This window comes from Haliotis asinina, chromosome 6 (genome assembly GCF_037392515.1).
Source record: "Haliotis asinina isolate JCU_RB_2024 chromosome 6, JCU_Hal_asi_v2, whole genome shotgun sequence".
Taxonomy (NCBI): Eukaryota; Metazoa; Mollusca; class Gastropoda; order Lepetellida; family Haliotidae; genus Haliotis; species Haliotis asinina.
The window spans coordinates 41,694,926-41,722,883 of NC_090285.1; the positions used below are offsets into that span (position 1 = coordinate 41,694,926).

The window sequence follows — 27,958 nt, forward strand, 5'->3', positions numbered from 1 at the left end:
GTGGCGCATCTGAGGTCATGAACCAGTCACGAATTCTGGGATATCATCCCGGTACTCACAGGAGAAATCCAATAACAAAAGGAACAACTAGTCCATTGAAACTGCTATGCACTAGTGACCCTTTAACTTTGTCTGGACCTACCAAATGCCATTTTTCACAGCATATACCACAAACAGCAATCAATAAACGTCTAAAATATTGATCCTTTGACACAGTTTCCAGAACTGTAACTATAACATGATTTCCTTATGGAATATTTCTAGGCTTAACATACTTGCCTTTTGTTTCCTGTATTAACTTGATTCACTTCCTGAAACAGAATAAGAAAGACCACTTATGTTGTTTCATTTAGGAAACTGTAACCCCCATACAAGATAGCTGACAGAATATTGTATTGAATTTACACAAACCTTACAACTCCAGAGTCCTTAGAGCAAAGCCAAATAAAAAGATACATGAAAATTTGCTTTATATTAACACACTGAAAATATCTCAAATACAGTAAACTATGTCTCTAAAACACATGCAAACAAGGAACTGACAGACGTAACAATTGTTTGTTGTTTCACTTAATGTATCATTTGACAAAATGTGTGTAGTAAACTATGGATGTGTGATCTATTACTACTGGTCCCTTTGAGTTCATTATACAAGACATTTACTGCAGTGGTAGATGTTTAATATGACACTATGTAAAGCATTGTGGAGCACTGTTTGCAAACAATGGCCAAACACTTTTGAGCTCATTTGTCTTTGCTTGTCCTATTTGACAACAAATCACCATCAATATATTTTTCACTTTGACTGCCACAGCATCCTTTTTGAATATTACATCTGAACCTCCTGGACAAATTCAGGTACCATCCTTAGTGGGGAAAGACATATGAAGTTTCACATTCTTTATTCAACTGGTTTTTGAAAACATGCCTACAGTGCAGTGAAATGCATTTTAGTAGGTTTAAACTTGAATTCACATTTGGGAAATACACAAATGTCCTACACACTACACATCTATGTAAATATTGTACATCAAGGGGAAGATCTTTTAGTGAAGATGAATTTCTTACATTGCTAGTATGTGACAATATCTCAAGTCAAATACTGTAAATATTTTATCGAAATTCTTTTATCTGAAACATTTGATGCTGCATATAACTCATACTATATTTGCATAAAGTTCAGCAACCACTGAGTGAGTGAATTTGGTTTTACACTGCTCTTAGTAATATTCAAGCAATATCTCACACCAAAAATGAGATTTGCACATTGCATCCACGTGGATAATTGAACCTGTGTCTTCGGCTAATTGAGTGAACTCTTTAACCACTTGTCTACCTCACAGCCCTCAAAAGTTAACAGAAACTTAATCAGTTACTCAATTCATACAACCAAACATTGCCTGCATTATGAACCTTAGGGCTTTTTACTGAATAAATGTCTGTCTGTCTGAAAGACTTATCAAAGCAAGAAACAGGAAAATCAAGCTCAAAATATTGTTAAAAACAGAACATGTGATGAGCGTCATTTCTATCTAAAGGTGTACATCAACACTAATTCAGGCATTATAATTGGTCAGAAAAGGCGTGTACCGGTTTCATAAGTGCAGTGCTTTCTGAGTTAAAACAACAGATGATGGACACAACACACCATATGTCAGACAAACAAGCCACTCACTTGACTTGAACTAAATATGAGCTTTAGATAAATAATAAATATACAAACTGGCTTTTGTTTTGCAGCCTCTGAGTAGGACATTTTGTGTACTCCAGAGTTCCCATTTTCTTGAGCTCTTGCCATCTGACGAGTGGTGACCCCACTACAAGAGGCACCATGTGATTCTGTGCCATCAGAAGACCTGGTTGCTGTTCCTGTAGGAATAGTGTCATCTCTCATTTCCTGTTGACTGGAATGTTCACCGATGGGTTGAGGAATATTGCTTTCAGTTCTTGGTTGAGTTGTTACATTCTGCAAAACATTTTTGTGACGTTCTCTTTCTTGCTGAGGTACTGATACTTTTGATTGATCATTCGGAGAAGATGATCCAACTGTTCTAGAGACTGGATCAGTTTCTTTTCTTGTCTGATCAATCATCTGGTCATTTCTAGTAGTATATTCAGATTCACTTGGATCTTCACTGACATGGTCATCATCACTGTCACCAGTACTGTTACGATCTGCAGATTCTTTCTTAGCTTCATGTTTAACTCTTTGCTTTTTCTTCTTCTTTTTTTTCCTTTGCTTTTTCCTACCATGATCTGCCAAATTATTTGTAGTTCTGGCATTGTCATTTGAATCAAGACTTCTTGCTGTTGTGTTAGATGCTTGGCCTGAAAGAATACAAACACTTGAACACACATCATATAACCACTAACTGTCAATAGTAATGGATATATAACAATATTTAACACATTAACGTGTATACAATGTTAGCTAAATAAGAAATTGCAAGCATTTAATTATTTTCTGTCAGAGATTTCAACTTCCAGGGACTCCCTAATAATTAAAATGCTTTTGACACCAAAGTGTTCTTTAACAGTTAGTTTTAAGACCTCTGCAATCAAATTGCCAGTTTGTGTTTTTCAGAATTTACAGAGACATGTAAACCTGAAGGGTGCTCCTCACTATATATTAGGTCATATCCTGTTTTCCTAGAAAAAACACATTTGAGGATATTGTTTTGTCGGAAAGACCTCTTCCCAGGTTTTACTTTTCAATAGTAAGACCGCTTTCCATTTTTCACTTTTGCAATTGTCTTTTCTTAAGTCTATATGAACATCAACATTCTAGTGATATATGAGTGTTCAAAATCAACTGAAAAATAATAGTCAAGACTAAGTTTAACGTGCAACTATATTCTCAAGCAGGACTGGAACTGCAGCTTTCAGATTTGTAGGCAGATGCTCTACCTCACTGGCCAGATGGAAGAAGCAGGGATAAATGATTCCCTTAAATTATCTATTTATACTTACTGTCATTATTTTGATTTTACTTGTGCTTCAGTTATTGTTATGTAGCTTCATTAAATGATCATCTACATTGTAATTATCCATCTTTGGTGATATATATGCTAGAGAAAACACTTCTCCTCGGTTTTGGTTGACAATGTATAACCACCAGGGTCAGGAAATTCCTCTCCCTCCAGTTTTACATTGTCTACCAAACCTCAGAGTTATGTTTTCTCCTATACATAACATAAGCATGTGCTGTTCCTTGAACACACTACAGTCAGTTTGTCTCAAAATGAGTATGATGAATTGCGAAAAAAAACTCAGAAAGAAAGAATACCATGTATCCAACAATATTTGCTGTCTGTCATATTTATACTAGAAAAAGTTGTTTTAAAATATATCAGGTTGTCTGGTGTACAATGTGACATTCTTATCAGGTGAACCATGACAGTTGGAGGACCACAACAAACATGCACCATCTCTTCAACTATCACAACATCAATGACAAGCTCCCTACTTATCACATGTTCTTGTTCCATGATCTTAATGCTGAAGCTTACAGCATCAAAGTGGATTATGGATGCCCATATCAACTTGGGTTAATCTCATTGATTCTGGAGGACAATGAAGTTTCATCTGAAATGTCTTCCTCAGTCATATCGGCAAGGGATTGACAATTTTTGGCACTATTTTTGGTTGGGGTGTCTTTCACATTGTACATACAACTCCATAAGAATCATCATCAAACTTCCTACCCATAAATTATGAATGGTTCCTTACTGCATTTTAAGAAGTTATGCCCTGAAACTGCTGCCTCTTGTCTCTTACATTTTCAACATTTAACATTCCAAAGCATAGGCAAAAACAATCAGGGTAAATTATGTGGACTATCACCTTCTGTAGGAATAGTGTCATCTCTCATTTCCTGTTGACTGGAATGTTCACCGATGGGTTGAAGAATATTGCTTTTAGTTCCTGGTTGAGTTGTTTCACTTTGCAAAACATTTTTGTGACATTCTCTTTCTTGCTGAGGTACTGATACTTTTGATTGATCATTCGGAGGAGATGATCCAACTGCTCTAGAGACTGGATCAGTTTCCTTTCTTGTCTGATCAACCGCCTGGTCATTTCCAGTAGTATATTCAGATTCACTTGGATCTTCACTGACATGGTCATCATCACTGTCACCAGTACTGTTACTATCTGCAGATTCTTTCTTAGCTTCATGTTTAACTCTTTGCTTTTTCTTCTTCTTTTTTTTCCTTTGCTTTTTCCTACCATGATCTGCCAAATTATTTGTAGTTCTGGCATTGTCATTTGAATCAAGACCTCTTGCTGTTGTGTCAGATGCTTGGCCTGAAAGAATACAAACACGTAAACACACATCATATAAGCACTAAATGACAAAGAGGTCTGGAGTATATAACAATATTTAACATATTAACATGTATACAATGTAATGTAATAGAATTTGTGGGCATTCAATGTTCTTTAATGGTTAGTTTTAAGACCTGTGTAATCAAATTGTTAGTTTGTGTTTTTAAGGCTTTACAGAGACATATATATCTGGAGGGTGCTTCTCACTATATATTAGGTCATATCTTGTTTTCCTAGAATAACCGCATTTGAGGTTTCTGTTTTGTCAGTAAGACCTCTTCCCTGGTTATATTTTTTGTTAGTAAGACCTCTTCTAAGGTTTTACCTTTGCAATTTTCTTTTCCTAAGTCTATATGAACATCAACATTCAAGTGATGTATGAGTGTTAAAAATCAACTGAAAAATATCATTCAATTATATTCTCAAGCAGCCCTGGAACTGCAACTTTCAGATTTGCAGGCAGGCACTCGACCTCACTGGCCAGATGGAAGAGGTGGGGTTAAATTATCTATTTAAATTATCTATTTATAGTTAGTCATCAAACAGATTTTACTTGCACTTCAGTTATTGTTATGCAGCTTCATTAAAGGTCACATGCAACCAAAAAATCAAACATAATTAAAACACATTTATCACTTATTCATGACATATAATATACATTGCTGCTTTTAAAAAACAAATATACAAAGTAATAAGCGTACAATCGCGATTCAAAAGTGCAATATTTTGTACTTGGGCTTACTTCCCCTGAAACGATGCCCTCGGAAGACCGAACCCAGTCATAGCAGTGGATGTGCACTCAAGTGTAATGACAGCTTCCGATTGGCTGTTTCATTTGCTGATATACTGAGGGTTCATTGTGTGTACAGAAAGATGATCCGATTGATGGGCATTTTAGAAGTATAGCGAGGCACAAGAAAGTAAGATTGTTTATGGATAACAACTTCCTTTTTGTGTACTTGATGTGTCGTTTCAGTATGGATTCATATACTGTTGTCAAACAAAATCACATACACTAAAAGAAGTCGTTATCCATGAAGAATGTATATAGAGCTGTTGGGTTTGGAAAATACATGTTCTCTGAATTTGCACTCGATCCAATCCAAAATCATGTCAGTAGAGATGGTAAACTACTGCGTGGCTGGAATCTGTCATTCGTCCAAGTACAAAGCAGGACTTGAAACTGACAAGAATTTGCACCAGTTTCCGTCAGATCTAGTCATCAGAAAAATGAATGTAGTTTGTTTGCAACCCACAGTCATAAAAACATGTCATGTGTATCACACCTGCCTAATTACATAATGTGGCAGACACGGGACTCGGGTGCACGAATCATAAATCAACTTATTTTCTTTATGTCGTATAGTCTGATAGGTGTTAAGTTCAAATTGCACGTGGTCAATGATTGAAGATGTGTATTGCATGTTGTCTTTAGCAGACAAGCAGGCAGACATATAGGTGTGAATAAACCAGACACTGAGCTTTCTCTGTGATTGCTTACCACAATCAACAAGTTTTTTTTAAGTAACGAGTAGATTATTTACTTGTTTGTGTACACAACCAAGATTAGACTACTGCTCATGACCTCAGACGTTGGGCATGCATACTTTTTCCAAGCTCCGCGAACCTATTCACTGTGCATGTGTTATGGACGCTGCGCAGCACAGCACAGCTGTTGAAACCAGTTTTTCCCCCAGCGCTGGGGGGAATTTAGTGAAACGTTTGAAGTCCGATTTCGCGGGCTTTTTTTTCATTGCGTTTTTTTTTCAACTTTATAGGTTGAATTGGCATTTTTTATGGTTTGTTTCGGTAAGTACATACCGAAAGGTACCAGAATCTGCAAAGTTGTGTTTTACGTTGCATGTGACCTTTAAATGATCATCTACATTGAAATTATCAATCATATATGTTAGATATGTGATATATATGTTAGAGAATACACTTTTCCTCTGTTTGGAAATCCTTCCCCCTCCAGTTTTAATTGTCTAACAAAACCTCAGAGGTGTGTTTTCTCCTATGCATAACATAAGCATCTTCTGTTCCTTGAACACACTACAGTCAATTGTCTCAAAATGAGTTTGAAAGAGAGAGAAGAGAAGGGAGGGGGGAGGGGAGACGCATCCATTTTGTTCTGACTATGTACATGACAGCATTTGAAGAAGTTATGCCCTGAAACGTCAAGGGGTTCAACTGAAAGAAGATTCACTGCTGGTTCCTGTCTCTTACATTTTCAACATTAACAACCCAAAGCATAGCAAAAAGCAATCCAAGTAAATTTCTTAAAGGAAGCATATGTGTACTATCATCTTCAGTATAAAAGCAAGCATTCATATGAATGTCTTTTCAGACAGACCAATGAAGATCCTGGTTATAATTGGTCTTTTGCAGCCCATTCTTGACATACAACTATTAGTATTAGTATCAGGTGGACAGGCCTGCTGACTGGGGTTGCCATTTGTCATTGTATCCAGTTGTGTAGAACCATGTTCATGACTTTAATCACTGAATTGTCTGGTTCAGATCTGATAATTTAACCTAGGCCACTGCCATATAGCTGGGATATTGCTGTGTGCAGCATACTAAACTCTCTTCATTGAGAGTTCTTTATTCGAAGTGACATTGTATGAAATTCTACACGCTCCTGACTCAGAAAATGCCCTATTTTTGTGGGTGTCCAAAAGGTAATAACAAGGTTACCAAGAGGGTATACTCATGCAGAAGCTTCAAGAAAATGTTTCACAAAACAACAAAATATGCCCCTATAACGTTAATGATGGGTCATGAAATTAAAGAACCAATCATGCCAAAAATTACTCTAATAGAGCAGTTTGATGTTAACCAAAACCAATAAGAGGCCAAGGGGCAAGAGACATTTGACAAATACAAGAAAACCTTAATAAGGCAATATAAGAATACTACCCATTGTTAGTTTTGACTCTGGTGTAATTGTTGCTATATACTTCAGTCAACTGATCTAAACTAGATTTTGGGTACTGTTTACACATGAACTGATGTATAGTAAATCAAATTTACAAACGTTCAACAGATTATTGTCATGAGTTCAATAAATGATGACACTCAGTGAAAATTGTTGATTCTTAACAAAACTTTACCCAATTTTTGTTTATATATATATACATCATTTCTAAATGCCATTCAAAGACTTCAAACCAATGACAGTGGTAAATGTCCCAATATGAACTGCACTGGAACCATATTGGGCCCCAAGTTTGAGCATGGGATTGTTGCAACTATGGTTAAATCATGGTCATTTTAAGGATGCTTCGCTGTATTCATGTTTCCTTTTTTTGTGTGTGTTAAAGGTTCGTAAGTAGGTGCCAATTGATCTCCGTCTTTTTTTTTGCACACGAGCCCTGGCTGCAGGACAGAGCGTCTGACGCTAGTCCATGATGTAACGTGTCATTCCTAATAATTAAAGTATTTTGTCTGAGAAGATAGTGTTTGTTCCACTCGGACACCACAGGGATCCTGTCACAAATCAGTAGGAATTAATCCAGGCAAGTGTTGTCTACACGAGGTACTGAATATGGATTCAGCAGATGCATTCAGAAACAACGCTTTTAATACAGGCAACTGATTGTACCAATGTTTCTCTCATGTCACTGGAGGAGACTACAGAACATAGCTTGCATCAGTTGTTTTGGAGTGAAAACACTTATGGAGTAAATAAGTCAGGATTTGTATTGAGTGTGAGTCTTCTGATTCTGTGTGGAACATGATATAACATGTTTTTGCTCTTGACAGAGGATTCCTTCCCACAAGTTTGAGACCAGCTGGTCCAATAACCTATATCATTCTATAAAATTATGCTTCATCAGATGGCATGCCCTCCAGTTGTGAAAACTAAGTCACCTCATTCCTCATGGTCTATGTTTACATTCAGAAGGCCATTGTAAAGAAGAAAATTCCTTCTATGCACGGCATTGGGCCTGTCTACATTCACTAACTATCACTATCCATTATTGTTTATCATATAATTTATTTCAAATGCCACACTGACAGATGTAGAAATAGATGAATAATGTTTCATACATGCAATCTGGAGGCTACATAAGTCTTAAAGTTTTAAAAGATATGTCAAAACTGCAAGCTCTAACATGAATGAATTGAATCAGGCAATGACGAACATAAGCTCACTTGAACTTTATTCATGTAAGCTAACCAAAAAATATCAAACATAAGATAGTTGTACGCAAATGTTCTTTGAAGGCCATGCATGCGCAAATATAATCAAATACATGTTCTTACTTCTAAGTCATAGATAATATCAATGCGAGAGCAACAAACATTTCTGAAGGTTATAAACAAATTCACTAACCTGTTATTGTATCATCAGAAAAAAGCTTTAAACCACATTTGCCACAAAAATTACTTCCTTCCTTCACCTCTGCTCCACATGGGGCACCCTTCAGTTCACCTGGGCATATCTTTGGTGACACAAAGAGTGACTTGTCAATCTCCCAACCACATTTAAAGCAAAAATTTGCATCTGAATCTGCAGCAAGATCTGTGCCACAAGCCCCACTCTTGCCAGGACACTGGATGGATTTCTTTGTTGTTGATTGGTCTTCAGAGCAACCCGAACCACATTTTGGACAAAAATAAAATCGTTCGTCTGATTCATAGCTGCACCGAGAACCATCTTTATCTGTTCCAGAACACTTCATTTTAGTTCATCTGTGAAAAACAAAAGAAAACACACTACACTTAAAAGAGAAAACATCAAATTCTGCATAGGTCTCCTACCCATTTGTGTCCTCTTTATTTTTTCATAATTAATTGGAAATGATATGTTACATACACTTGGTTTTCTTTAAATTTCATTACTATGCATTCTGTGATTTGTGTTAGTAATTATGTAATGTTGTAATGTTGTTAGATAACCTATTTACTTCACAGATGGACAAAAGATGTTATGAGGACACCATAGTGACAATAACACACATCTCTTATGATCAAAAATAATATGCCTTCAAAAAAAGGTAAACTTCAAACATATTCTATCAAACATAGATTTTCTTTCCAATAACATAAACAGTATCTCCGCTGGAAAGATCAAAGGAAATCAGGTTTAGAAATGGCCTTCAACAGCCAATGCTTGTTGTACAACTAACAGAACACATGTTATTGCATGCCAAATTGCATAAATTGATGCTCATGCTGTTGATCAGTGGACTGTCCAGTCTGATTGCCTGATTACTTACAGACTGCATGCACATAGCTGGAATAATGCTGAGTGCAGGGATTTACCCTGAATCCTGTATCCGAGGGTCTCTGGGACTCACATTTGTAATTTTCAGAGTTCCAGGACTTGAAATGTGGGTCCCAGATGCCTAAATATTATTATTAATACTATCTTACAATATTGTTGAAATTCAGTTACTGTTATTGCATTGTGTATCATGATCTTTGCATAATTATAACCCGGCTAGTAGCAGACTTGAGTAGTAATTTGGTAAACATTTTCCCCCCAAAAAGTATTTTGACTTTTTCTGCGTCTCTGTGGATGCACTAATCTATTTTGTTTCGTACATAGTCAATTTTTATGCGGATAAGACACAGGAATTTGTGTCCTGTAAACCCCTGACTGGGTGTGACATAAAACAACCAACCAACCATTGGAATGGAATGCCTTTCATTCTATCAATATCTGTCAGTTTGAAACCACTCCAGTTTATGTTACTTAGTGTCAGTATTAATGAGTCTAACAAACCCTAGCAGGAGGTGGCGACAGGCAACCTTTGAGATCACAACTACCAAATCATGACAGTGGAGATTCTCAGATTTGAACTCCTATCTCAAAAAGGTGTATACACGAACGATTCCAAATGCTATTTTCCATATGATTGCTTCCAAGTGATGCACATGGAACATGCTACTACACTGTCAACAGTGAGTAAACAGTCGCTTGAAATAGTGTTCTTGTCAATATTTAAGAATGTCAGCAAAAGATTTTTTGGCAAATGGTAACCATGTCATCAGAAAGCCATAAATTTATAATATACTGCAGATCGTGAAAATATCTGTTTTTTATGCAGATTTTTGCTTGTTAAGTGAGGGATTAGTATCAAGGGCTTGAGAATTTCTAAGTCCTGCCAAACCGTAACAGCAGCTATACCACATTGTAACGACCAAAATCGCATAGTGTAGTTTTTTCTTTAGCGGTTGTCATTAACTAGGTGCTATGGCAGAGTTATGTGCCCTACTTGCACGAGGTTTTCATGCTGTCATGGCTGCACCCATGCTCGCTGATGTGTTTTTTTTTGTTTTTGTTTTTGTATTTCTATCATTAATATTTTCATGCTGTAAGTTAAGCAGAATAAGTCTTTTTCTGGTTGTTTATCATATATTGCAATGCTGTAAGTTCGCAATGTGTAAACAATGTTCAGTGCATTGGTAAAGTTCATTTTCAAGGTTCAAATTATGTTTTTAACATATTTCATTAGGTTTCTGCATTTTGGTGAAAGTTTTTCTGTAAAGTTTACACTTTTTGTCACAAATTCCAAAATTACCGTAAATATCCTATAATTTGATACAATCTTGAAAGACATACCATTAGGGAAGAAAGACATTCCATGGGAGAAGGAAGTACCATTGGAGAAGTGAGAAGGTCCATTGGTAAAAGGAGAAGATCCATTGGACAAGAGTGAAATTCCATGGGAAAGAATAGAAATTCCATGGGAAAGAAGAGAAGTTCCATATGAAAGAAGTGAAGTCCCATATGAAAGAAGAGGACTTCACCAGGAAACCAGAGATATTCCAAGGGAATACAGAGATGAAACTCCATGGACCTACAGAGAAGATGTTGATAGAGACAAATCTTTAGGTCAGGCAACAGACGTCCCAGGTAATAGAAATGCTGCGGACAATCTACGCTGCACAGTTGTGAGACAGATGAGGAAACCACCGCCCCAAATCAAGCAGTTTGCTGGTGATCCTTTAGAATTCGGAAATTCATGCGCCATTTCAGATCAAAGATTCTAGTTAACTCTGACAGTGCTGATGAGAACATGAATTATCTTCACATGTGAAGAGGCAAACATGATTGTGAAGGGCTTTAGCTAACTTGATGCTGAAATTGGTTACTCAGCTGCGATGAAGGAACTTGAAGAACGCTATGGACATGAACACACCGTCATCAATGCCTTCATACAACATGCTCTCAACTGGCCTATTATCAAGTCGGACAACCCGAAAGGTCTCGATGATTTCTCCATTTTCCTGAGCAAATGTGAAAATGCGGTTTGTGGTATGCCTGCTGTCAACGTTCTCGACTACACAGAACAACAGGGAAATTCGGACATTTAGTTGACTTTGTAAAGAAAGAATCCAAAAAGGCCAATGACCCAGTCTTTGGTAAAGAAGCACTCCAGTTTGATGGTAAGAAAAACAAGAACAAGAAACAACCTCAATGCAATAAGTCAAAGTATTCTTTTGCGACAAAGACAGATAAGACTGACAACGAGAAGTCAAGTAAGAAAACTCACAGAGACAAGCAACAAGGTACTTTCAATGCACAAGGGAGAAGAAGTGAACTGAAGCATCAAGCATGCCTATTCTGTAGACAATCATATACTTGAGAAATGTGAGAAGATGGTTGCTATATCTCATAGTGACAGACTACAGTTCTTATGGAGAATTGGACTCTGTTTCAGATGTTTGTCAAAGGGATACATGACTAAGGAATGCACAGCTGAGGTTGTGTGTAAACACTGCAAGAAAAACCATCAGACATTTCTTCACATGAACAGCTTTGGATTTGAAGACCATGAAGAGACAAAACCTCTCAAGAAAACTAATAGCGATGACTGGAACATTGTTAGTGCATGCTCTGATTACAGTCATGAAATGGACTGTGATTGTATATGGGAGCCAGGGATCCAGACTGTGACCAACTTCCTTCTCAGTGAGCCTTAGGCATATACTGGTCAGTTGAGAATGACAGAATTAGCTTCAAAATACAGGCAAGGGATAAGATACAAGACACGGACTACTGTCCATCATAAGTTCCGTTTATGATCCCCTTGGTTTGGCGTCACGATTTATTTTAAAAGCCAAGATCCTTCAGCATGAACTTTGTCAACTGAAACTAGGTTTGGATGACTCACTACCTGAGAAGCACCAACAAACCTGGAAGAAGTGGTTACATGATCTACCATACCTTGAAGACATTGACATTCCTCGATGCTACAAGCCATCAAACTTGACTCCGATGTCGAGCTGAAAGGGACTTTGAATGTGTCATTCAAGAAAGATGATGACATCATGTCAAGACTGTTAAACGGTTTTCAAGTTGGACCAAACTGAACAGAATAGTAACTTGGATCCTCCTGGCTTAGGAAATTCTTCTGAAGAAAGTTCAGTGCAAATTCAAGCTAGAAAGCAAAACTGAAAGTGAAGAAAGTGATGCACCTGTAAGTCTAACTGTGAAGATGCCACAAAATGCAGAAAATGCTGTAATTGGTTACATGCAGAGAGCACATTACAGCACAGAACTAGATACGCTCTGGACAGGTACTCATCCTGTCAAGAAGTCTAGCCCGCTGTACCGTCTTGACCCTATTCTCGCAAAGGGGTTGATCAGAGTTGGCGGTCGTCTTCAACGAGCTGAAATCTCCTATAAATCCAAGCATCCAGTGCTGAAACCAAGAAAAGCCCCGTAGCTAGACTTATTCTCATGAATATTCACAATTCTGTAGGCCATCTTGGTAAGAACTCCATGCTTTGTGCCTTAACAGAAAAGTACTGGTTTTCTGGTGCAGGGACACTGATCAAGAAGTTTGTATCCAATTGTGTTGTGTGCCGAAAGTACAAAGTTGCGCAGATGAGTCAGAAAATGGTAGACCTGCCTATGGATCGGCTTGTACCCAACGAGCCCCCATTTTCTCGAACAGGTGTGGACTAGTTTGGACCACTCTATATGAAGAGTAGAAGAGTGGTAGAGTGGAAGTTAAGCGCTATGGCATTATCTTCACTTGTATGGCATCACGTGCTGTACACCTGGATGTAGCAAGCTCTCTGACAACAGATTCTTGTGTGAATTGTCTGCGTCGATTCATCGCCAGGAGGGGCAAGCCCAAGGTCATATGGTCTGACAACGGCACAAATTTGATTGGATGCGAAAAGGAAATGCACCAAGAGATCGACAAATGGAATCAAGCAGAAATTCACAAAGACCTTGCTCAAAAGAACATTGTATTGACATTCAACCCTCCATATGGATCCCATCATGGTGGTGTTTGGGAACGTTTAATTCGAAGCATTCAAAAAGTACTGAATGGCATAGTGAGTCAGCAAACACATACGCTGGATGATGACAGTCTAGTAACGTTACTCTGTGAAGTGGAAGCCATATTGAATGCTAGACCCATCACAAGTAGTCTGGACAGCCTCAGTGATTTACCTCCCCTTACGCCGAATCACCTGTTACGTCTACATGGAGGTGACGTGACAACGCCTGCTCTGTTCTCGAAGTGTGACAACTACGTGAAGCAGCGATGGAGATATGTGCAGTATCTCACTGATGTGTTTTGGCACAGGTGGGTCAAAGAGTACCTGCCCATGCTGCAAGCCAGACAGAAATGGATCCAGAAGAAAAGAAATGTTGCAGTTGGTGACATAGTGCTGTTGACCGACAGCGCTCCGCGGAACTCATGGAAAATGGGTAAGATCATGGAAGTGTATTCGGACAAGAAGGGACTTGTTCAAAGTGCGAAAGGTCACACAAGTTTGTCTGAACTTGTGAGGTCCATAGACAAGCTCTGTATGCTGCTTGAAGCCGAAGAATGTATTTCAGTGACTATTATACAAGAGAAGTGACTCTTATCCCAAGACAGTGGAGCTTTAATCCTTAATGTGCTGAATTTCAGGAAATTGGTCTTAATGTGCACTGGCCCTAAACAGGACCAGCAGGAAAAGGGTTAAGTGTAGAAGTAACTGAATGCTACAGTGACAATGTTTCATGGTCATTTGACTGTTATTACAGTGTTTTTCCATTTTAGAATTTCCACAAGTTTTGTAGGTTATCTTTTGGTGCTATTTTATTGTTAATTTTAGGTTTTCTTTTTTCTAGTTCAAGTCATGTGTAAGGTTATTTATCATGTTTGGTATTTTCTTTTGGCCATTAGTATAATGTATTTGGTAATTGTGAAAGAAATATTCTACACAATTAGGGAGCCAGTATGTAACGGCCAAAATCGCATTGTGTAGTTTTTTCTTTAGCCGTTGGCATTAACTAGGTGCTATGGCAGAGTTACATGCCCTACTCGCATGAGGCATTCGTGCTGTCAGGGCTGCGCCCATGCTTGCTGATGTTTTTTTTTTGTTTTTGTTCTTTAATTATGCCTAAGAAATGCTGTCTCATACAAACTGTAACTATTATAATATTATACATGCAATAGTATTTCTATCATTAATATCTTTATGCTGTAAGTTAAGCAGAATACGTCTTTTTCTGGTTGTTTATCATATATTGCATCGCTGTAAGTTCGCAATGTGTAAACAATGTTCAGTGCATTGGTAAAGTTCATTTTCAAGGTTCAAATTATGTTTTTAACATATTTCATTAGGTTTCTGCATTTTGGTGAAAGTTTTTCTGTAAAGTTTACACTTTTTGTCACAAATTCCAAAATTACCGTAAATATCCTACAATTTGATACAATCTTTATTTTCCAAAGAAATAAGCTAAATGTTTCATTCTTTTCTCTCATAAGGTTAGGAAAGCTTTCGAAATATTTATTCCACTGTAGTTTTACATTATATTTTCTATATTGCATAAAGCAATTAGAACTTTATTGGTAAAATTGCATAAGACAACATCATTACTTTATTCAATTATTAATGTATATATTTGTAGTGTTTGCGTAAGGCAATATTTTGTAAGTATTATACCACAAATAATTCTACATTTTATGGCAATATTGCATACGGCAATTACATATTTATCATTCTAATGTAGATTACTGGTATTTACACATTGTTTATCATAAGTAAGAATATCTGTTTATTTTTTCAGTCAATCTGTATCAAGCTGTAAGAAGTTTTGTGAAGTATGAATCTGTACCAAGTAAAAGTAAAGGAATAAAATCAAGATGAAGTAAAGTTGCACTTGAGTCCTACACACATTATTAATAACCAATCTATCAATCACAAATATTTACAAAAAATCTATTTAAACTTTCATATATGTTTAAAAGTGTGTTACTAAAATTTCTAACCAGTTACACAAAACTGAGCTAAACATGTTATCAAATGTTCCGAATATGTTTCTCCTATCAAATCCTCCAGGTATTTTATTTGAGACATGTAAACAGAACTCTTTAAGTAAATAACACATGGAAAGAAAGGATTCATACTATTTGGTATTTCTACCAAACACAACATTTTTCATGTCTCGATCTCAAAACAGTTATAGAGTGCAAATAATATATTTCTATATATATCTTGCTACTTGCAACTTACTATCTTGTTATCAGTCATACAAATATGCAATTCAATTTGAATCTACAAGATTTGTTTTCCTTTACTATAACTGTCATATTTACATTTAAAAGTCTTCAAAGTATTTAAACATTTGTCAGTGAAACTTCTCCAAAATATTTAACCATTTGTCAGTGACACCTAAGGACTAGTATTTATGATTTTTAGAATTCCAAAAGTGATTGCTTTGATCTACTTGATGTTTTCAGGTTGGTGCTTTTACACAGTCCTTTCACTTCTGTAAACTTCTAAGAATTGCACTGATACCATAGCATTGTGCACTGGTGGATCCAGAAGTGGGGTGCACAGCCAGCACAGGGCCCCCAATATGCGCAAGGTCTGGTAATCCATTGATACATGTATTATAAGCACCCAGGCGCTTATAAGAGGAAATAGAGTATGCATTACCAATCATGACTGTGCTTATTATTTTTGCATTCATAAAGTTCTGTTAATCTGTTTGATTGGCATGTTTTTTACTATAACTAAATGTTCCTGAGTTGATGTACTCAAAACAGTGATGACTTTTACTTCGTCAGATAAACTGCATACAATATAATAATTACTACTCCCTGTCTTGTCAATCATCTTATATGGTCACGTTGGATTATGGGGATTACATGAGATCGCTTTGTCGATGTGGATCCATGGCTATTACCCGCTCTGTGGAGTGTCTGCCCTGTCTTGTATTTTTGTAGTACTTTTATGAATTGGAAGATGGACCGAGGTTATACAAAGTCTATATTTCAGTATCAGCTGTGTGTTATTTTAAGAGTGGTACCTGTTTCTTGGTACATGATTGTTCATGTTAGTAGTTAAGAACAAGCAAAACATCAGAACCATGCATGTTACAGATTAATGTTATAAGCTGAAAACTGAAAACTGATGAGTAATTAATATGCTCAGGTAACTGTTGTGACAATATTGACAAATAACTAAAAATTGAACATATAGCGCAATATGCAATACACAACTACTCGTCTGTTGTTCACCATAAATATGAAACTGCACATGGCTGTAAATACCTACAGCAGTTGGCCATAAAGGAATCATCATTAGTGAAATTACCATAGACTTGCATGTTAATTACCTCTTGCAAGAAGAATTTTCAATACTTAACTCAGCTACATATACATAATTTCCATTCAATTATTATGAAAATTGCAGCTATTTAAACAACACATATTAGACATACCAAACAGGTTTAACATGGTTGTCTATGGGAAAGATTTAAATTAAGCTGCTGACTGCAGTTGTAATTCGATAACTAATCAATGAAATGATGAAAAAAACTTATGTACACGTACCTGAAGATGATTCCTAGATTTTGCAAGTTATATAATTATAAATAAAATGACTTCTACTCAATTTAATGATAACATTTAAGCAGAGACCATATAGATTATATGGTCTCTGATTTAAGTATGTGGAAATTTCACTAATGGTGCTGATGTCAAAGACCATAATGGGAAGGAGGAAGCTTAATTCAAGACAACTGTTCACTATTCATAAATACAGTGTGAAAGGTGAATTGAAGTGTTACCCTATCGATTAGCAGCTAAATTGTAGCAGCTACAATTCGCCATTAAAGGGGCACTGATGCGGAGCGAATAATGCTTCTCGCCAACGGTCGAATTACGAAAGCAGACCGCAAATTGGTCAGCGACCACTCCTTCGACCATGACGGACAAAGGAACTGGGCTCCTGTCCATATTAGCAAAATTTCTTCACTTAAACAGTCAGGAGGCCGGATGCCCATCACATGCCATTTGTTTAAAAATATCCATGGTATTCCTTGTCTGATCGTAACCATATATCCCAGCAGTGTAGTTCTTTTCGGATGCTTAGATGGTATACTTTCTGATCCAATTTGATCCTATTTCTGTGTTTTTAACCTCTATATTTAATCATGTTACATGAAAATATGATGTCTACAGGCACGTAGCAACCCATTTGTTTCAGTACGGAAGATTGCAAAGCTTTATATTTAGGTAGTTTTGAGCGTTGGTTGAGCTGTGATAGCAAATAGCATACGTAAATTTTGGCAGCTATGGTAGCTACAATGGTTTATTATTTATGATAATAAAACACACAGTTGATTTATTTGAATTCGTAAACAAAAAAACGATGACCTTGGCTTTGGTAGAGAAATCTGAAAATTGTCTTACGTAAAAAAAACTTATTTCACTTATTTACCAAAGTACACAGCAAATGCCTGTGTGTATTCCTTATGTAACGAAATTCCGTTGGTATCCTCAAAACAGTTTCGGCCCATAAGTGTTTTCAGGCTGCATGCGACACAGAGATTACATCTTCCTTGCTGTAACTCGCGTTTGATGGTGTAAACCTACACGTGTTATTTGTCATCATTCTCTTGATGGTCAATTCATGAATTTATAACAGGTATAATTAGTAGCAACACCACTTCGGTTACTCAACAAAGGTTCCCATTTGGCATTTCTCCTGTCTGGAGTAAATACTCAACATTATAAATTAAGGTCTGTAATGGCAAATGTATTGTATGTTATGTAATATGTGCATGTAAGTGATGCAAGAGGGTTTATCACCTGAGTTACAAAAACAAACATCGATCAAAGGATTAACCGATAACACACTGATTGATTAATTACTTTTGTTCTTCTAGCGGATTTGTCAAAAGGCAGTGTGTGTAGATGACTACACCCTGTCGTAAAGTGTGAGTGCAAAAACAACATCCTCCCTTTAAAGAATTAACCACCCTTGCGTTGATTGATTGATTGCTCAATATTGGTCAACTAAATTACTTAGAATAGTGGACATCATACAATTAGTTGCCAGGTGTGCTATCTTGGGAGACCAATGAGAGGTTTATCTAGTTTTCACCAACGAAAGACGTGAAACCATGTGTTACTTTTTCGCAAATGAGACAGTTGTAAGACACGCGACACAGAGCAGGATTATTTACCAGCTGCAGATGAATGGAATACGATTTCTTTTACGTGGATATTGATGGATACATTCCTGAACAAGGTAGTAGCCTGACACTGTTGCTATAAAATTAGTCTGTTTTACGTTCATTGTTTGCATTTTGTTTTAATTTATTTGTTGTAGCATTCAGCAGAATCTGTATGACAGAAAACACACACTAGATCGCGTATGTATGTGAAATAGGATCCACATTGGCAATCTATACAATGTATAAAGGTTGCTGTTATGTTAGAAATTTACTATGAGTATAAGCAAATCGTGTGTTCTTTTTTTAATTTTCAGAATCATACAAATATGACAATAAACTAATTAGGGTTATGAGACAAAATATAGAGACGTACATTGGCTTTGTTATTTTTCCGTCCTAATAGTTTTTTACCATTTCTACCACTGGCAGATGATTAACCTTCAAAGTGTTTCATTTGTTTTCATAATACATTTGTAATGAAGTACAATTGACTTCACCTCAGTTGATCTGTCTATAATTAAACTATCAATTGCGCTTACGGACTGCGCAGCAGAGGTCACGAACCAGTCACGAATTCTGGGATATCATCCGGGTACTCACGGGAGAAAAACAATAACAAAAGTTTACACCAGTCCACGGAAAATGCTCCGCATCAGTGCCCCTTTAACATGAAGATAGCTCAAGATCGTCTTTGTTCATCAGGCTCATGTATATATTTCACTTACCTTAAAGTCTAACAGTAACATCGCCTTTGGTTCACGAGCGGATCAATGTACCAATGTATACAGATCTATTATCGTTTGGGAAACCGATCAGCAGAAAGTAACTTCTTGGAGTAACGCTTGCAACACACGGAGGATAAACCTGGTCCTGGGTGATGCTCGAATCTTCCAGCTGGTATGGCGTAAGGTTCACAACGATATCGTTCTTGGAAACTAAGAAAGGCCTATTTTCTGTTTCGTTTTTCAGTCCCACGAAATGTTTTTTTCACAAGTGCTCTAAAGCGTTCAGGCTCATTTGCTGTTTTCGGTTTCGATTTTCAATTACAATACCAGGCCTGCTCTCAACGCACCCAACCATAAGTGAATATTAACTGTTTCATAAAACTGTTAATTGTTTTTCGTTTTGATCACACGCATGCACACTTGAGACACGTGCGTTGATTCAGGGATAATCTACAATCTCTACATGGTCTCCCTGGTTGAACCCACAATGGAACGAAAAGCCACAGACAGGTTGCGTAACTCTGTCGCCAGAACACTGCAGTGACGTCATGAGGAACCACCCCCCAGGAACCACTGTCCTGCAGAGGTGCAGCAGTGATGGGGTGACTGTCCGTGTGCATTTGCAGTGATCGCGTGCTTGTTTTGGTGGCGAATGTAAGATCGATGTTAAAAATCTAGACACCACTTATGAAACACGAACAGTATGGTTGAAATATTAGCATTTCCCGAATGCACAGGATGTGGTTGTTATAAATAGAAAGTTCCAAGCTGGTAGGTTAACATGAAAGAAGCAACCGTCGATTATGGACAGAACATATCTTTTCACGTGGACAAATACTAAGGTTTTTTTCCTATTGGTTTTATTTTACATCATTTCAATAGGCCGATATTGATAATGATACACTTTCCCACACATATGTGACGTCTTTGCCCTATTGAATACATAATATTCATGTTATCTATCTAAATGTGATCGTGAAGTGATCGGGGTCCAATGACTGTACACCCACTGTGCATGCTTGCAGTGATCGTATTTTTCTTGCAGTGATCGGTATCTACAGTCTTTTCAAACATGCGCATGGAACATGCAGAAGTGAAGATGACTGAAATATATTGTTTGGATCTAAGCTTTATTGGCAAAGAATCAGAAATGAAAGCAGCTATTGTGGGAGAAAGGATTCAGACGGGATAGCACACGTTAATGAAGAAATAACTGCACAGCACAAGTTAATGAAAAAAGAAAAAACTTTCTCGGCACTTGTACGCGTGCTTCTCGAACACGTGACTGTCCCTGTTTAACGGTTTCCGAGTTAGATTGCAATTCATCGTCCTCTTTTGAGCCAATAGTCAAACCATGTATAGCCTAACACAAGCCTAGAACGTTTAATAGAAATGATAGAACCAAGAGCATCATCATAATGTTTATTATTATAAAAGGCGCTCTTGTATCTCTATCACTGCCACTGTCAGCCGTATCCATGCGCGTCCTCCCGCACAAACATATGTTGTCACTGCCATGCCTCCCGTGGTTTCTCATGTAGGGGTCAAAAGCACTTCCCAGAATCAGAAGACAATAGGCTTGAAATCGTCTTCGTTCGAGGTTGTAGACTGTGTTTTTTTGGTGGAGTCTTCAACATAAACATCGAATCTCGACAAGTGGGAATTCCAAGCCGAGATGAGAAGGCGTCACTGGCATCCTGCGCAAAGCGTCGCCGAATCATTTACGGCAACTCGTCCTCAGATGAAGAACATTAAGCTCAACTATTTGGGACATACAGTTCCCTGTTACACACATTCATCTTTGCTGTTCAGTTTGCCACTCCTAATTAAATACTTCCTAGAATCTTCTTCTTTTGAGCACTTCTCAACATGACGACTAGCCCGACAGTTATGGCCGACTGACGTTCAGGCAAGATTTAGGTCACATAGTCAAGTTCAAAATATTTACACTTCGCAAGTGTTTTGATGAATTATGTTATTGCTTTTGAAAACAAATCCTCAACTGAAAAGAATTAAATTTTGATTACGACTTGATTCAGTCTGAATTTGTTTATTTTCTTGTGATTAGGCGCGGTATAGGAAATACATTGCCTCTACGCAGCGTACGTTGTCCTGGAGTGAAGCAGTTCACATTCCAATCACCAATATGATGTATTAATCCGCGTTACATGATTCTATATAGGAAAGAAAAATATTTGCTTTATTTTAACGATATTTTCACTTTTTAGAACGTGGGTAATAAATAGGATACAAAACTCGTTCCCCTTTCATATCAAGTTTATGTCCCTCGTGAAATAATTTTGGTTTGTCACGAGCTTTATTTTGGTTTGTCACTCACTAAAGCTCGTGACAAACCAAAATTATTTCACGAGGGACATAAACTTGATATGAAAGGGGAAGCTCGTTTGATATCCTATAATTATCACACTTCACGCCTAGGTGTCGCTTTGTGATTGGTTGAGCGCTTTTCTGTAATTTTCAGTGTACTCCTCTTACAAGTGCGGAACAGTTTCTATGAACCCCGCCGCTGGGAATGCCGAACTCATTTGGTACTTCGTTGTAGTAATTTTTTATCTCGAGTCACCGCACACACGTACGATATACGGAAATTACCGATATCCTGGATATCCTTACTGTGTTAACATTGAAGTGTTCTGTTGGAAGATCTGCTGCGTTAAGGAATCGGTGTCATAACGCAGCGTTAATCATGTGTGTGCCTATCATCTAAGACTGCTGACTAGTTTGAATTCTTGAAATCTCCGTCACAGTCTACCAACAGCACCCTGACTCGCATTTATAAATGCGGATAGCAACCTACCACTGAATTTGACCGGGCCTATGGTCTGACACTCTCACAGTCCCTGAACCACATTTCTATTTTCCCTACGCCCTAGCCTCCCTGCAATACTAAAGTCCTAATTGAAGCAACTCCCCAGGTTGAAGATTTCCCCAGGTTCAGAATCCCTGGTCTCCCTCGGGCTCCTTTTCAATTTATGACAGGTTTGTTGGCTGCTATCAAAATTTATGATTATCTATTCAGAGACTAAGCATTAGTCTGTGTCTGACACCTTTCAGCAAGTGTCAACAAATGGATTTCCATGTCAACATTTTGAATAAAATGTGTGCCTTTTGAAACAGAATGTATCTGACATTAAAGAAATAAATGTGATTTCCATACTGTTAAGAATGTTTGTAAAAACCCAGTTGTGTTTCAAACAAAAACGAAGAAATTTACAACTTTTAAGAATTGTTGTTACTAGTAGCTTGGCGCTTCATCAATGACGCTAGCAGACTTAGTGGTGAATTTAGCCTTCCTTCAACACCATTACTGTGGCGGTTGGGTATCCTAGAAGTTAAAGCGTTCGCTCTTCACGACGAACGCCCGGGCTCGATTTCCCACAAGGTGTCAAGCCCATTTCTGGTGTCCCCCGACGGAAAATTGCTGGGATATCGCTAAGGGCGGCGTAAAACTAGTGAGTGTGTGAGTGAGTTTTAGTTTTAGTTTTACGTCGCACTCAGCAATATTCCAGCTATATGGCGGCGGTCTGTAAATAATCGAGTCTGGACCAGACAATCCAGTGATCAACAACATGGGCATCGATCTGCGTAATTGGGAACCGATGACATGTGTCAACCAAGTCAGATAGCCTTACCACCCGATCCCGTTAGTCGCCTCTTACGACAAGGTTAGTCGCCTTTAATGGCAAGCATGGTTTGCTGAAGGCAAACACGGATTGATTGTATGTACTCCACATTGTGGAAACCTTCCCCGTCTACATGTTCGTCTGTGTGGTGACCACTGATCAGTTGGTCAACAACAAATCTCTGTGAGTAGTTGTGAGTATGTTTACCCGGCACCTTCACGAGTCATATAACTAAATTCTCAATACCGGTATTGATGATACTAATGACGTGTAATTCTATTAATATACTTGGAACTGCAAATATCCCTGAATGCGTCTTATGAAAATTATTCAGAGAATATTTAAATAGCACAAAAAGTACGAATTGTTGTCTTTCCACGTCTCACACGATACACGGATTGATTGTATGTACTCCACATTGTGGAAACCTTTCCCGTCTACATGTTTGTCTGTGTGGCGACCACTGATCAGTTGGTCAAGAACAAATCTCTGTGAGTAGTTGTGAGTATGTTTATGGAAAGTCGGAGTATGGCGCATATTTTCGCCAAATGACATCACTGATCAATGTTCACACTTGGCGATACATTCATGTGTCTCTGGTTCGGGGTTTGCATAGGGGACTAGCTGTGGCTTAAGGTACGAGGGGATGTCAATACGTTTTGAGCCTTGCGTAGAAATACACAAAATATTGGTATGAACCACATTTATTTTTCAACATAGGCCCCTTGTGAGTCAAGACACTTGTTCCATCTTTTCTGCCAGTCGCTGATGCCATCTCTGTAGAAGGCGCCATTTTGGTCCTCAAACCAAGCCTCAGTAGCAGCAATAAGCTCATTATCATCCTGAAATCTACGACCACGCAAGTGTTTCTTGAGATTTGGGAACAGATGGTAATCACTTGGTGCCAGGTCTGGAGAGTAGGGGGGATGCGGCAAGATTTCGTACCCGCATTCCTGGACAGCAGCGGCTGTAACGCGAGAGGTGTGTACTCGAGCATTGTCTTGACGTAGAAGAATACCACGTCTGATCTTGCCCCGGCGCTTCTCCTTGATTGACTGTCGCACTTGCCTCAACAAGTTAGCGTAATATTCCCCATTCATTGTTCTTCCTTTTGGTAAGTAATCTATGTGGATGACGCCTTTGCTATCCCAGAAGACTGTCGCCATTACCTTCTGCAATGATCTGGCTTTGAACTTTTTGGTCCTGGGAGAAGTGACATGTTTCCATTCCATGGATTCTTGTTTGCTCTCAGCATCATAGTGGTGGATCCAGGTTTTATCACAGGTTACTAGCCTAAAGTGAAAATCTTCTGGATTCTTGTTGTATCTGGTTAGCATGGAGTTGCCTGTGGTGACCCTTGTTTGCTTCATTTCATCTGTAAGCATTCTTAGCACCCATCTTGCGCACACCTTAGACATGACGAGATGTTCATGAAGAATTGTCTCGATGGATCCGTGTGAAATGCCTGTGGTCTCCTCTAACTCGTGGAGTGTGATTCGACGATTTTCCAGCACAAGTCTATGCACTCTGTCAATGTTTTCCTGACTAGTGCTTGTTGTTGGGCGACCTGGACGGGGGTCATCTTCAAGACTTTCTCTACCATGCTTTAATTCATTGACCCATTGTTTGATGGTAGCAGATGAAGGGGAAGACTTCCCATAAACCGCTGAAAGCCTTTCTTCAATGTTCTTCACCAAGTGTCCTTCAAGAACTAAAAGCTTAATTACTGCTCTATACTCAATTTTATTCATTTTCACTACTGTGAGGGGGGTCTCTTTCTGTCAATGTGAGCTGTTCAATAACTTCTGACAGTAGGATACCAAAACCTATACATCACATCAGCTACACCCCAAGGTTCAATGTCGTACCATAGGCTGTGACACCTTAGTATGAAAAATGCTCAAGGCTCAAAACTTATTGCCATCCCCTCGTACGAGGACGCAGACATGGGACTGTCTCATGAAATACGATTCAGCCTCGATTCAGGCTGAAGATGTATGCACCCTCATTATCGGATTTGATATATTTGACTTATGATATATTTATTGTCATTGGATAGCGTGAATGCGTAATTGTTGATATAAGTTGTGACAATGAAATATGCGTGTCTGCTACTGTTAACCGTCCACTAGAGATTGAAGTGCTGCATGCGTTAAGGGAACACGGTTCCAGAGTTTTTTTTCTCTGAATGAAGTATTATCTCTGGTATTAGCTATCTTCAGCTATCTTCGAACGTTTTCAGATGTACATGTATAACATACATATATATTATATGGTAACCGATGTAACAGACGCTTTTGCAGTGTGTGCATATTCGTGCAGAGATCTTGGTACTGAATTTTGTTGGAAATGGTGACAATAAAAAAGCTGTGTACCGCACAGCCGGTCCAGTTCTAGTTGTATTTGGGTTGTTGATAATGGGCATCCTACAGCTGATTTCCTGCGGACATACATGAAAGGTGTGCTGAATTTTATCGTGGTGTTAAGTGTCCAACACTGCCAACACACCACAACGTCCTACTCTTGTTGCAATATTGTAACTTCTTAAAAATCAACCAAAGAAATAACACACGGTCAACATAAATAAAAACATTCCCTAAATTCGTGATGCTTCCAAATGCCGTTAAAAGACTGTACTTTATTACAGTAGCAGAGATCGTTTTACTTTACGTAAACTCTCTTTTTGAGTAAATTTCCTTTCCCGCACTTCCCTCCCTGAGACCACTTCTGACAGTTTAGCGTATAGATAAATGGCTTAGGGAAGATGAAGATTTTTATGGATATACAACTTCTTTCTCGCAGTGTATGCAACGTTTCGGTGTAGATGTTATTACCGACAAAGGATTCATAACATATGAACAACAGGAAGTATGTACATGGCGTTTATGTGAGTTTATATAATAGAGGAGGTTGATGTATAGTGCGTTGACACGAGGCTTGGTATGATAAGCGATGACGAAGTCAGTGGGCAAGGGTAGGATATTCTTGATTAGGCTTGATTAGTTGATCGTAATCCATAAGGATGTAATAACCTTGGTCTCTGTTGACTGTCGGGCTGAGTCGTTTGATGTTGATTGCCTCTGTGAGTAACAAAGAAGAACCTTCAGGCGTTGTCTACCACATTTGGTGTCCTCTTTTATCATCCCAGTACTTCCCTCTTTGACCAGTCATCCATTCAATCAATACTTTATTCAGCTTAGGGACTGAGCCCATATAGATATAAATGTGCATACATGCATCTGATAGTAGCATCATTTAAACTTTGTGTCAAAATACATTGAGCTATACTAAAGATAAACAAGACTAGTAGCTTTAACGTTCTTTTCTGTTTAGCAAATATCATTTTAAATGTTAACATATTGACAGTAGGGATACAACACATGTAATTCTAGTTTAAGCAAAGATATTCGTATACCGTACATCGATACAGGAACAGTTTCTCGTGTATTTACCATATTCTGGTCAAATGTCATTGTTATTTCTTAACTGGAAATAAAGCACATCTGACTAAAATACTAAAATAAAAGAAACGCATAGATCGTTTTTACAAGGAGCATTTATTTCATGTAATTTCAAAGCAGGGATTCTCTACAACAGGGATAGGTCACTCGCTTCCTTTCTTTATTTGCCATTTGTACTAATTAACGTGTGCCTCGTCATGCTCCAGCGCACACAGTCACTTGGTTCGTTCCCAGCGCAACTTCAGTTGTGTTTAACAGAACTTCAGCCAGTTTATATTCTATCAGTCGGAATTTTACAGTGAATGAATGAATGAATTATGGTAAGAATTAAGAGCAGGAATTGTGTGAATAAATAAAAGAAATACAGAAAAAGAATAAAAGAAAGAAGTACATATGTGAATGAATGAAAGAATAAATGATACACCGCGATCTTCCCTCCCAAAACATGTTAAAAAACGCACAAGTATCGCGAGAACACGTGTTAACAGCAGCTGTCCTTTAAAAAACCTACTTTGAGACATTTGTGTTTACATTAATAATTAATCCAGATATCTTACTGCATGTGGGGAATGGAATGGACGTTAACAAAATGTTAACTGACACTGTCACACTGCCATCATAAATCAAGTGTAAAACTGTCACAAAGCGTTCTAAAACACCTTTCCAGTTTTGTCAAATAATAAGATCAACAAGACAGAAAGAAGTTATGGAACTATGACCCTCAAGCATCAATAGCGGATCAAATCAGATCGGCGATATGTCATATTTTTCACACACCTCAAATACACCCTAACATTCTTTCTTAGATTAGGAAACTATCACCATTACTTGCAAACACATTTCAGATGATAGTATATTCCCCTCAATTGAATTAAAGGTGTATGTGAAAGATGTTTTTGAGGAAGTAACTAGGAATACTCAAACAACGGCGTATAGCATTTTAAAGGCGGATCAGAACAGATCGGCGAAATGTCATATTTTTCACACACCCCAATTACACCCTAACAATTTTTTAAGCCATAAAAACTGTCATTATTACTTGCAAATACCTTTCAACTAAAGGTACGTTTTCCTTCTAAAAATTAAACGAATGTGTGAAAGAGGTTTTTATTGGCACAAGTTAGTCTATCTTCACGGTGAATCGAGAATAGACGCCAGTGAGTTATAACATACCGACTAGAAACTTTACTACAAATCTACTGTCCTAATACCAATTATTTCACTTAAACTGAAGTGACAAAATAGTTAACCTGTCGTCTACATGCAGGATTTCAGTTGTTACAACACTCAGCAAACTTAATCAGCGGTTGAAAATAAACCGGGCTCAATGTTAAACACTACGCTGCCACCATATTGGCTACACTGGTT

At 37.9% G+C, this 27,958-nt stretch overlaps 2 protein-coding genes across 2 annotated transcripts in view; one reads left to right on the forward strand and one right to left on the reverse strand.

Moving 5' to 3' along the window:
- Positions 1-20,024, reverse strand: part of LOC137286116 (E3 ubiquitin-protein ligase rnf213-alpha-like) — a 251,401-nt gene extending 231,377 nt beyond the window's left edge. The window contains exons 1-5 of the mRNA XM_067817776.1: positions 19,486-20,024; positions 8,666-9,024; positions 3,844-4,305; positions 1,724-2,328; positions 280-311 (exon numbers count right to left, since the gene is read on the reverse strand). Coding sequence (XP_067673877.1) covers positions 280-311; positions 1,724-2,328; positions 3,844-4,305; positions 8,666-9,014 — 1,448 coding nt within the window. The 5' untranslated portion in view covers positions 9,015-9,024; positions 19,486-20,024. The remainder of the gene's footprint in view (positions 1-279; positions 312-1,723; positions 2,329-3,843; positions 4,306-8,665; positions 9,025-19,485) is intronic.
- Positions 13,327-14,166, forward strand: LOC137287884 (uncharacterized). Its single transcript, XM_067820261.1, has one exon. It carries the CDS (start codon positions 13,327-13,329, stop codon positions 14,164-14,166), a length of 840 nt encoding a protein of 279 aa, XP_067676362.1.
- Positions 20,025-27,958: the final 7,934 nt, after the last annotated feature.